Source organism: Chinchilla lanigera, unplaced genomic scaffold (assembly GCF_000276665.1).
Source record: "Chinchilla lanigera isolate Chin_1 unplaced genomic scaffold, ChiLan1.0 scaffold00055, whole genome shotgun sequence".
NCBI classification, from domain to species: domain Eukaryota; kingdom Metazoa; phylum Chordata; class Mammalia; order Rodentia; family Chinchillidae; genus Chinchilla; species Chinchilla lanigera.
Window position 1 is genome coordinate 13,288,840 of NW_004955456.1, and position 10,911 is coordinate 13,299,750.

The window sequence follows — 10,911 nt, forward strand, 5'->3', positions numbered from 1 at the left end:
AAAAAAAAAAAAAAAAAGAAGTACACAACGCTAAGACAACTGCAACTGACCGAACAACCTCTTGCCCTTTAAGCGTGAGATGAGCAGCCCTCTTTTTCACTGACGTGCTGTTCTGCCGCAGCCCCCCGGGTGCTGGGACTCATGGCTGAAGCAGGCCTTTGTGCCCACCTGTACCCCACCCCAGAGCACCTGCCTTCCTGCCATCGCCGCAGTCTCTGTCACGGGCTCCGCCTCCTCTCCGTGCCCCCACCAGCCCGACCCCTGCCCCTGCCCACATCCCGAAGGAACACTGGCCGGCCGGCAGGAAGCAGACCCCACCGAGGGAAGGGCAGTGCCACGGCGCAGTCCCTGAGGCTGTGCGGAGCAGAAGCAGGCCCAGGCGAGCCCTCCGGGCCTGGCGGTCCTTACCCGCCACGGGAAATACTGGTCTTTCAGGTGGCCGATCCCCAGGCAGCCACGGATGTTCTTGCCCCACACGAAGAGTTCACCTCTGTCTGCAAAGGAAGGAGAGGGGCGTGGGGACCGTGCAGAGTGCGGCTTCCTAGCCAGGCGTGGTCTGTGCCCAGACCCAAGTCCAGCTGCGCAGGCAGCCCAACCCCAGGGACAGGGACACGGACAGGTGCAGGCACACAGCGTGCAGGGCTCCTGCTCGCCCCCGAGCAACCCGCCCACAGAGGATGCTTTGCTGTGCCGTTTGGGCTTCCACTTTCAGGAACGCTGGGTCAGTGACACAGTTACAGATCTCTCTGTGGGGCAGAGCTATGTGTGTGCTGGGAGCTGGGGACAGGACATTCGCGGGCCTGAGCCAGCCCACGCGCTACACTAAAAGAAATGACGAAACCAGCAAGCACACTGCTACAAAGCATAAGAAGCGGCTCGTAGGATGAAGATGCGGTGCTCTGAAAGGGGGCCCCATGCTGTGGTCTCCTCCTGGCCCGTCACCCACGGTTCTCACTGGTCCCCACTGTCACGGAGTCAGGAGCGGTGGGACCTTCAGAGGTACTCAGGTCACCAGCCCCACCCGCACAAAGGGACCGCGGCTGCCCCGGCGGGAGCGCACGGGTGTGAGAGCCCTGGTGCTTCTCTCCCACCCCGCAGCCGCTGACCTGGGGCTTCCGGCCCCCAGGACTGAGCCAAACAAATGAAACAAAGCTCTTTTCAGAGGACCCAGACCCACTGACAGAAAACGGGCTAAGCCATGGCTGGAGACCACGCCAGCTGGCACTCCGGGAATCCGGCACTTACCTGGGCCCAGCTATGAGGTCCCTGTCGCAGCCTGGACCCGCAGAAGGCTCAGGCACGGGATGCGGAGAAAACCACCCATGGGCAGAGGCAGAACCGACCGCACGCAGCCCTGCTCTGCGCGGCCGTCGCAGCCCCGCAGCCTGAGCCTGCCCTGCCCTTGGCGCTCGGACAGAACGCCTGGCCAGCTCCGCGGCCCGGGGACAGCCTGTGGCACGCCAGACCTTGGGCTGCGGGACGGGAGCAAGCACCAGGGGGAGGCCGGGCCTCTCGGCGGGCGGCCCAGCGGGCTGGGGGCTCGGGAAGCGCGCACCGGACAGGGGAAGTCCCCTCTCAGGCACTTCCTGCGCCTTTCCAGGGTTTCCCTCTGCGCACAGCCTTGGGGGACCCAAAACATGGGTACGCACGGCAGGCTTAGGCCACCGGGCTCTTATCTGCTGAATCAGAACTGCATCAGAAACGCCACAGAAACAAAGTCCAGACGTGGGCGCCCTCGGGCCCTGCCATGGACGCCACAGGCCGCGCGGGACTCTGCGGGACAGAAGGCATCGCGGACGGGCGCCGCCAGCCACTGGCGTTTGAACCGCTGAAACCTCACACGAAGTAACCCTCTTCCATTAAAAAGAAACAACCCTTAAGTGAAGCTAAAAATTCAACACAGCCGTGGATGCAGCGCAGCGGCAGGGTGCTCACCTAGGACATGTGAGGCCCCAGGCCTCCCCAGCACCAAAACAAGCAGATAAATGAAAGCGTGCTGAGATGCAGCACAGGGGTAGGGCTCTTGCCTGGTCCAACCCCCAGCACCACGAAATTAAGTAAACAAAGGAAAATTAAGTAAATAAAAAAATGTTCAAACTGCACAAGCCTCCCGACTCCTCTGCAGACAGCGGCAGAGAACCGTGAGCACAGTGCCCGAGGGAGCTCGGCCCCCAGGGACAGGGCGCACAGAGTGGAGCCCAAGACCTCGAACCCGGACAACCCAAGGGGCCCAGATACTCAGAGAGAAAACCCTCAGAATGAAACAAGGGACTTCAACTGCAAGACACAGCTAACTTCCTGGAGGATCACGAGAGTGCAACTCATTCTGCACTCTGACTGCTCAAGCCGGGCAGACAGCAGCAGCCGGACCCGAGCGACGGGGCCGCGTGCGCCAGCGCAGCTCCAGCCTCAAGGTCGGAGATCACTGTCACCAGCACCCTGCAGCAACTGGCAGGAGCTTCACCTCCGGAAAGCCATGGGGCGGCCTCGTGAAGCCTCCTTCCAGGCCGCAGTGGGCTCTCGCTGGGCAGGGACGTGCTCATTTCGTAACTCCCCACCACGGATGCGCCCAGCCCAGCGCCTTCCTCTGGCCCCTCCAGATCCCTCCCTGCCACCAACCCGGTCCACGTGCGGCCATTGCCTGCAACATGGCCACAAGGTAAGGGACCGAGAACCAAATTCCAGGCTGACAAAGAGGCTCACATTCCACAAGCCCAAGCCAAGCAACGCCTGCCGCCCTCGCACCTGTGCCACTCACTGGTTGGACAGACACACGCCGAGAGCAGCCCACAGCTTGGACCCAGAACAGTGGGCACCTCTCTGCCTGTCGCACTCTGGGCCGCTGGCTTGGTCACTTACTGGTCAGGGCAGCAAAGTGGCTGAGTCCACATCGAATGCGGGAAACCTGCACATCTGGGCTGAACTCCGTGAGGCCGAAGAGCGTGGGTGGAATCATTTCTGGGAGAGCAGTTTCCACCAGGCGGGGTCCTTTCCCAAGAATTCCATAGCCCCAGACAAAAACACAGCCTTCTCCTGCATCACAGGGAAACCACGGTCGGTAAGTCGCACCAAGCGGGCCGTCCTCAACAGAAGAGCAGACGGCACCGCCTCCTTCCATTACCGCCACAGGGCTCAGGGGTTTTCCCCGGCAAGCCGCTTGCCTGCAGTGCCGGGCCAGCTGGCCGCCCTCAGAGCGCAAGCCCCCCACTGAGGGCAGGCAGGGGGCGCGGGGCCCTGCCCGCGAGTCACCCAGAAAACCGGACACAGGAAAACTCCTGACAGTGCTAAGCGGCACACCCACGCCAAACACAGAACAGTCTCCAGCAGGACTCAAAGCACTCAGGGATTTCAGCACAAATGCTCCTCCCACCCCAGCGCTGAGACCTGGCCGGGCCGCAGCCCAGCCTGCCCCAGCTCCGCGAGCCCAGAGGCAGGGCGGACACTCAGTGCACAGGCCCTGGGCTCACCCTCCCGAGCTACACCTAACCTCAGCGCAGGGCCAGCAGGGCCAGCAAGGGCGTGGGCCTCAGCATCTGAACTCTATCTGCCCCTCCTTTCTTTTTGTTCTTTCGTCACTCTGAGACTCTACCTGGCTCATCTGCCCTTTTCTGGCCAAGGTACCTTCTACTTCTGGCTGGAGCAGGAGCGGCAGCATCTCCAGCCCAGGCTGAGAGGAAGTGGCTGTGGCGCCTCTCCCCCGCACACAGCTGTCCCCCCATCCGCCACACTGCCCCTGTGACCATCGCCTGCCTCCTGGCCACGTCCCTACCTCCGCTCCGCGGGCCACACGGCCACTGCCAGAAGGGGCCTCACCGTTCAGCACACCGCAGCACGTCCCGCCGCAGGCCACCTGCTTCACCTTCCCCACTCCTGAGAAGGGCAGGCTCCGGGGCACGTTGACCTGGGTCAGGGGCAGGGTCACGCAGTCAGGACGCAGGCCGGGACAGCCAGCTCCCTCCTACACACCCCACATGCACCGGCATTGGGACAAAGGGCTACACGAAAGCAAGGGACCCGGTTCCTACCCTCAGGGAGTCCTAACCTAGGGGAGGAGGTGGCTGTCACTCCAAACTAACATCAAGCTGAGCATGGAAGCATACGTCTATAATCCCAGCAATCAGGAGGCTGAGGCAGGAGGATCACTGAGAGTTTGAGACCAGCCTGGGCTACAAAGTGAGACCCTGTCTCAAAAAACCAAAACCAAAACCCAAACTAGCAAAAGTTACATTTCTGCTAGCCAAGCCGTGGGAGGGCAACAGCTCAGAGAGCCTCACCTGGCGAGGCAAGACACCGCGTTTGGCCAAGCGAGGACTCAGCGGAGCTCATGGGCAAAGGGAGAAGACAGGGCCCTGTGGGCGAGGAGGCGGCAGAGGAACAAGCAGGGAGGGGGTGCACAGGAGCATGGGGAGAGCCGAGCAGCTCTAGGGTGCTGCGGGACAGGAAGCAGCAGGGGACGGGACAGAGCCAGCACCAGGGAAGGGGAGGTGCTCTGCGCCTGGCAACACCAGGTAAGACACCAGGTGAGACGCGGGGTCCTGGGACGTTTGAGAACCTAAAGCAGAGGCCAGGCCCGAGATGCACGCTGGGGAGTCAGGGTACACGTGACTGGGCCATGGTGTAAAGTCAGTAAAGAAGACACAAACTGGGTGTGGTAATGCCAGCACTCTAGGAGGCTGAGGCAGGAGGACTGCAAGTTTAAGCCCAGCCTGGGCAACTCAGCCACTTAGTAAAACATAACAAAGGACTGGCGAAGCAGTTTAGTGCAGAGGCCCTAAGTTCAATCCTCACTACCACAAACATCAAAAACCATAACAAGACTGTATCAGCCCTTCCAAGACAACTCCGCATGACCTGGTCTCTCTCCTGTGTAAATCCCGTTGTGCTGGGCCAGACCTCGTAGCCTGTGATGGACAGAATTCCAGCCCAAGCAAGGGGCTCCATGTCCCTCCCAGGACAGAATCAGAAAGCGCGGCTCCCCTCGCTGCGCTGGCCACGCGGGAGCCCACGGCCGTAGGGAGGTGAGGCCGGCACCTTCTCCTAGCAGAACCCTCAGGTGACAGTCGCCTCCGGGACTCAGCCTGGGACCTGAGCAAGGCGTGTGCTTTAATCCAGTGGGTCTTGGGGTCACTTGTCAGGGAGCCCACCAGAGACAGAGACATGGCCCCAAGCCTGGGGAGAGGAGAAGCAGTGCTCCTCCCCGAGACAGCCGTCGGTGGGGTTTTCCTCTGCTTTGGCGCCCAGGGAGCTCAGAGCCACGTGCACTTCCGGCTACGGGGCTGGACCACAGAGAAAGCCTCTTCCGCCTTGTTCGCTGACTTCAGTTCGTCTTTATGCTACATCCCCAGGGTCCCTCTGTGAGCCCAGGCTGGCCCCAGACTCCCAGCGATCCTCCTGCCTCAGCCTTCCAAGTGCTGGGATCACAGGTGTGCACCACCGCACCCAGCTAGTCTCTATCTCCTAGAGACGCGGAGAGCTTTCTGCGGGACACAGGACAAACACCGGTACACCGGTACTTCCATCTGGGCTCTGGAGCGAAGCCAAGGAGCGGCTGCCGTGTGACAGCCTGGGCCTGAGTGGCACCCTGCTCCCCAGCCTGGCAAGGCCCACTGAGCACTGGCCACAGGGCACCGTACCTGTGTGGAGTCCGTGACGGATGCCAGCTGCAGGTACTCGGAGTTCCCCCACCCAAACACAGCTCCATCAGCCGACACAGCCAGGCAGCAGTCGCCATAGGTGGCGACCTGGACGACCTCCACTCCGGCCAGGTCTCCGCCCAGCTTGGTGGGCGTGCTGGTGATGTTGTAGTGACCCAGACCTAGTGCGGTGGGAGATGCTTCATTATTCACCCCTCCCACAAACTTACGCGGACCTGCGACAAGGCAAGCGTAGTTGGAAACACTCAACAAACGTCGACTCAGAAATCCTGACCTGTGTTCCTCTGTGGGCACACACACCTTCCTTCGTTATGTGTTCTCAGAGGAAGAAGGACATAACTGTAATCGGTATATACACACTTCTTTTTTGGTATTTTCTTTTTTTTTTTGAGACATGATCTCACTACGTAGTCAGTGCAGGCTGGCCTCAAATTCACAGTGATCCTCCTGCCTCAGCCTCCTAGAGTGCTGGGATTATAGGCATGTGCCGCATGCCTGGCTTCCAGGAATTTTTAAAATATACTAATTATGGCCAATGTAGTGGCACACACCTGTAATCTCAGCACTCAGGAGGCTGAGGCCTGAGGGTTACAACCTGGGCAAATTAGAGACTTAGCAAGATTCTGTCTCAAAAAATAAAGAAAGAGCTGGGGGTATGCAAGGCCCTGGGTTCAGTCCTCAGTACTGAAAAAAAAAAAAGAGCCCAAGACTTCAAGTCTGTTGAGGATGCTTTCTTGGCTCGTTCCCAGGGGACCCAGAGACAGAGGAAGGAGACAGGGAGGCAGAAGAACAGCATTCCACAAGAGGTCCCCACGCGCACAGCCGCACTCTGCAGGGGTCAGGCACGCTACCTGTTTGCCCGTCGGCGCCCCAGCCACAAGAATAGACTTCACCGCAGTCGGTGAGGAAGAGACTGTGATCCTGCCCGCAGGCCACCTGGCAGACAGAGCAGGACGAGAGGACTCAGGAGCCCGGGGACTCCGCTGCGGCCCCCTCCCACCTCCCCACCTCCCCACCTCCAAGCCTGCAGGGCTTCTCACTGCATCCCGGCCCCCTGTGACCTCCCGCACCCACGTCCTCCTCAGCCCCACAGCCTCCAGCCGGTCCCTCCCTGACCCACGCCGCTGGCAGCTGGCGCTCATGCGCGCCTGAGGTCCGCGCTAGGGAACCGCGTGTGCCAGCCACAGCACGGACGGAGGAAGGAAGTGCTGAGTGGGACGCTGCCAGCCTGCGCCCGCCGGCGCCGACGATGCCAAGACACAGCCGGCGCGCTGACCTTCCCTACCCCTGCCCCGGCTGGAAATCTTAGAAACGTCCAGCCCGGACACCAAACGCAAATCCAGGCCTTGCGGCGGCAGGCTGATGGCTTTGACTCAGTGAACTCAGAAAAACGCCTAAACAAATCGGCCACAGCCCCACGCCGCCTCAGCCTCCCCACCGCGCCAGGGTGGCCCGGGTCCCCTACCTGGACCACCTGGCCATCGAAGCCCTGCATCCTGTGCACCTTGTGGCTCTCGCTACAGCCGGGAGCAAACGGGAGAAGGGAGAGAGACAGTCAAGGTCTCACACAACTAAGCACAGCACTGCGCCGGCGCTGCCTCCACCTCCCCCGGCAGCTTCCCGGAAGACAGGGAGGCAGCACGGTGCAGGGACCCCGCCGCCCCCGCGCACAGCTGTGGCACCCACGCAGCCAAGCCCGGAAGCGCGCTCACGGCCCCGGACCAAGGAGCAGACACGGCAGAGCTGCGATTACGCACCACGGAGCACTGCTCCGCCCTGCAGAGCCGCAGAGCTGGCGCACGCGTAGGAAAATGGACGCGCGTGAGGCCATAACGCCAAGCGAAACAAATCGGAGCGCATCAGGGTCAGTATGGCGTGGTTCCTCTAATAGGAGAAACCCAAAGTCCAAGGACACCGCAAAATAAAAACCGGCTGGAGGAACCGGGGAGCCGGACCTTGTGAGAGGAGGCGCGCGGAGACCCGAGGAAGGGGACGGGGATCCGGGGTGCGCTAGCGGACCGCGCGGTGCGGTGCGGCCCTTCCCGCATGCGCGCTGACTGCGAGCGGCTCGGGGAAGGCAGCGCTGGGCCCGCAAGGGAAACCAGCCAGGCAAGCCCAGGCGACTAGTGCGCAGTCAGAGGCCCCAAGGAACAAAGTGGAAAGACGGAAACAAAGGGCAACCGCTGGCGTCCAGCCAGTGGGGAAATCAACGTTTACAAGCAGGAATTCACAGCGGTCCTGCGTGCCGCGAGCCCCGCCCTTGTGCACCGCTCCCGCCACGCACCGGCCGCGGGACCCACCTGTACCGCTCGTCCTCCACCACCTTCCGGCCACACTGTCCGTACGCGTTGTTGCCCATGCTGAAAACTGAAGGAAACCCCGCCGTGAGATCAGCTCCGCGGTTCGGGGCTGAGAGGGCCCTGGGCGCTGCTCACACCCCCGCGCCCCCCCCCCCAGCCTCTGTAGGGAGCCTGGCCTGCTGGCTCCCAGGACCGCTGCCCATTAGGAGGCGAGGACCCAGCTCCCTGCGCCCGTCACTGGGGTGCCCGGGACACTTGCTCGGTCCCCTCTGAAAAGAGCTCCATAGGCCACCTCTGTGTTTCCCCGTCGGGGCTCAGGTGGGAGGCGAATGTGAAAGCCACCACCAGGCCACCCTTTCCCTGGGCCACGAGACAGATAGCATAGGGCTGGCTAAGTGGGACAGGCTGAGCTTGAACTGGAGATCTCCTGCCTCAGCCTGCCGAGCAGCTGCGATCACAGGTGTGATCACAGCCTGTGACCTGCAATCACAGCCGGCTCCCACCTGTCATCTATCGAGACCCACAGAGAAGAGAACGGTTAGTGGCCCACACCTTTTCAGGCGTCTCACCTCCTTCGCGGTCGGTCAGGACGAGGGAGTGGGCGCGGCCACAGGCCACCTGCAGCACGCGGGTCTCCTGGGGTCGGTCCAGAGGCAGCGCGACAGGTGAGGGCTCCAGCACATACTCATAGCCCCGGGCTGAAGAAGAGCACCAGGGCGTCAGCGTGGAAGCACACTCCGTGCCCGGCTGCTGCGTCAGTTGAGGTGACTCCCAGGCCCAACAACAGCACGCTTCCACCGTCTTCTTAAAGAAACCCAGGGCCCCGGCTGTGCCTCGACCACTACTTCCTGCCCGATACACTCCCTTAGGTCACAGAATTAAGAGTCCTTATTTTTATAGGCATGGACGGAAAGCTTACAGCTGAAATATATAATGTTGGGATCTGCTTTAACTGTAACAGAAAATAGTGGGGAAGTCAGGCCTGGTGATACATGCCTATAATCCCAGCACTCAGGAGGCTGAGGCAGGAGGACTGCTGAGAATGTGAGGCCAGCCTGGGCTCCATAGTGAGTTCAAAGCCAGCCTGAACTACACGGTGAGACTCTGTCTCAAAAAACAAAATTTAAGTAGGGGAAAAAGAATAAAACATGACCAGTGTGAGCTGGTTACAGCTGAAGCTGGTGTCAGTCTGTGGACATGTCACACTGTTCTGTCCAAAGGTCTCCTAATAAATGCAAGGCAGCATCTTACAGCTAGCGAAGACTTTGATACTGACTTATAAAGACATCTGATATAAAAATTAAGTGAAAAAAGAAAACAAAATACATACTATGATATAAATTATGCAGACATATTTGCAAATGAACTAGAGAAGAGGAAAAAAAGAGAGTCCAGTATGTACTTTAGGGTAATGTCTTCCTTTTGTGATAAATAAAACTGATCTGTACTATTTCTAATCTTCACAGGCAATTTGGGGGGCGGTACTGGGGCCTGAACCCAGGGCCACCACACTGACCTGTACCTCTAACCTCATTTTGAAAATGTTTTTATTTAAGTCTCAAAAAGTCACTAAATTGCCCAAGCTGGGCTCAAATTTGCAATCCTCCTGCCTCAGCCTCCTAGAGTACTGGGATTACAGACATGCACCACCATGGCCAGCTAACAGTCTATATTTTAAGAAATATTCTCTGGTTAATGTCTACTATTTCTAACATTTTTACAACGGAAATTTCAAACGTGTAGTACAAAGCCTCCACCTTCAGGCCCTCACTCACTTCTCCCCTGACCGCACTCCGGGTGCTGTGGGTTCGGAGACAAACAGGCCCCTGCTCACTGCCCAGCAACCCCAAGCTTTCGCCCTTGTACCGGAAGCCTCAGCGCTGTGGGCACAGAGCCCGGAAGTGCTCTCCCCTGTCTGTCCCTCCTCTGTGGCAGCAGAGACCCCGGGTGGTGATGGTGCTCACTTTTATCCTTCCGACTCTGGTGAAATCCAAGCTGAGAGTCTTTGTTGAACCCCATGCCCCAAACTTTGGTGACGTCCTTGGTTCTGGAGGACAGCAGTGTGAATCCGTAGCCACAGGCGGCAGAGGAAATCTGAAAACGAGTTCCCCCAGGGTCACCCGACTGGAGGGATCAGGGGCTCCCAAATGACTACTACCTGAATCCTGCACTTCATACAGCAACCAGCTTGTACTGAGCCTTTACTGCCTGCCTCACTCCTGCCATCTCACTCAGGCTCCGAAGTCGCCTTAGGAACAAGGGAGAAACTGAAGCTAACCCACTGCCGGCCATGAGTTAAGCAGCCTTCTCTCCCATGCCTCCGCCTTTACGCGTCTTCATGGGGCCATAGGATCACGGCGGTGCATGCCTGTAATCCCAGTACCCAGGGAGGCTGAGGCAGGAGGAAGGCAAGTTCCACCCCAGCTTGGGCAACTTAGCGGGACCCTGTCTCGAAATGAAAAAAAAAAAATTAAAAAAAAAAAAAATTCATAAAATAAAGTAAGCCGGGTGTGGTAGCGCAGGCCCGTAATCCCAGCGCTTGGGAGGCTGAGGCAGGAGGATCGTTGTGAGTTCGAGGCCAGCCTGGGCTACAAAGTGAGTTCAAGACCAGCCTGAACTGCGCAGTAACGCCCTGCCTCAAAAAGATAAATAAGTAAATCAATAAATTCATTCATTAAGAAGAGCTGGGGATGTAGCTCAGAGCAAAGGCCCTGGGATCCATCTTCAGTACCACCGTCAAATAAATAAATAAGGGAAAGAGAAGGAGCGCGTGGAGGCGGCCTCGCCGCGTCCCGATACACAGTCCCCCCAGCTGCGGCCCGGCCCCGGGCTCTGTGCCTCCCTGTCCTCCCCTACCACGGGGTGACAACCGCCAGCTCCCGGGATGCCGAGCGAGGGCCGCCGCCGAGCACCGCCCCCGTCGCGGCTCCCTCCGGGCCCCGCGCCCCGACTCCCCC

General features: G+C 59.6%; 1 protein-coding gene across 1 annotated transcript in view; it reads right to left on the reverse strand.

The window, feature by feature from the left end:
• Positions 1–10,911, reverse strand: part of Wbscr16 (Williams-Beuren syndrome chromosome region 16) — a gene marked incomplete in the record, with an annotated part of 14,492 nt that overhangs the window by 3,087 nt on the left and 494 nt on the right. The window contains 9 exon segments of the mRNA XM_013520534.1: positions 409–494; positions 2,860–3,033; positions 3,814–3,901; positions 5,634–5,815; positions 6,506–6,590; positions 7,120–7,171; positions 7,955–8,021; positions 8,524–8,652; positions 9,919–10,048. Coding sequence (XP_013375988.1) covers positions 409–494; positions 2,860–3,033; positions 3,814–3,901; positions 5,634–5,815; positions 6,506–6,590; positions 7,120–7,171; positions 7,955–8,021; positions 8,524–8,652; positions 9,919–10,048 — 993 coding nt within the window.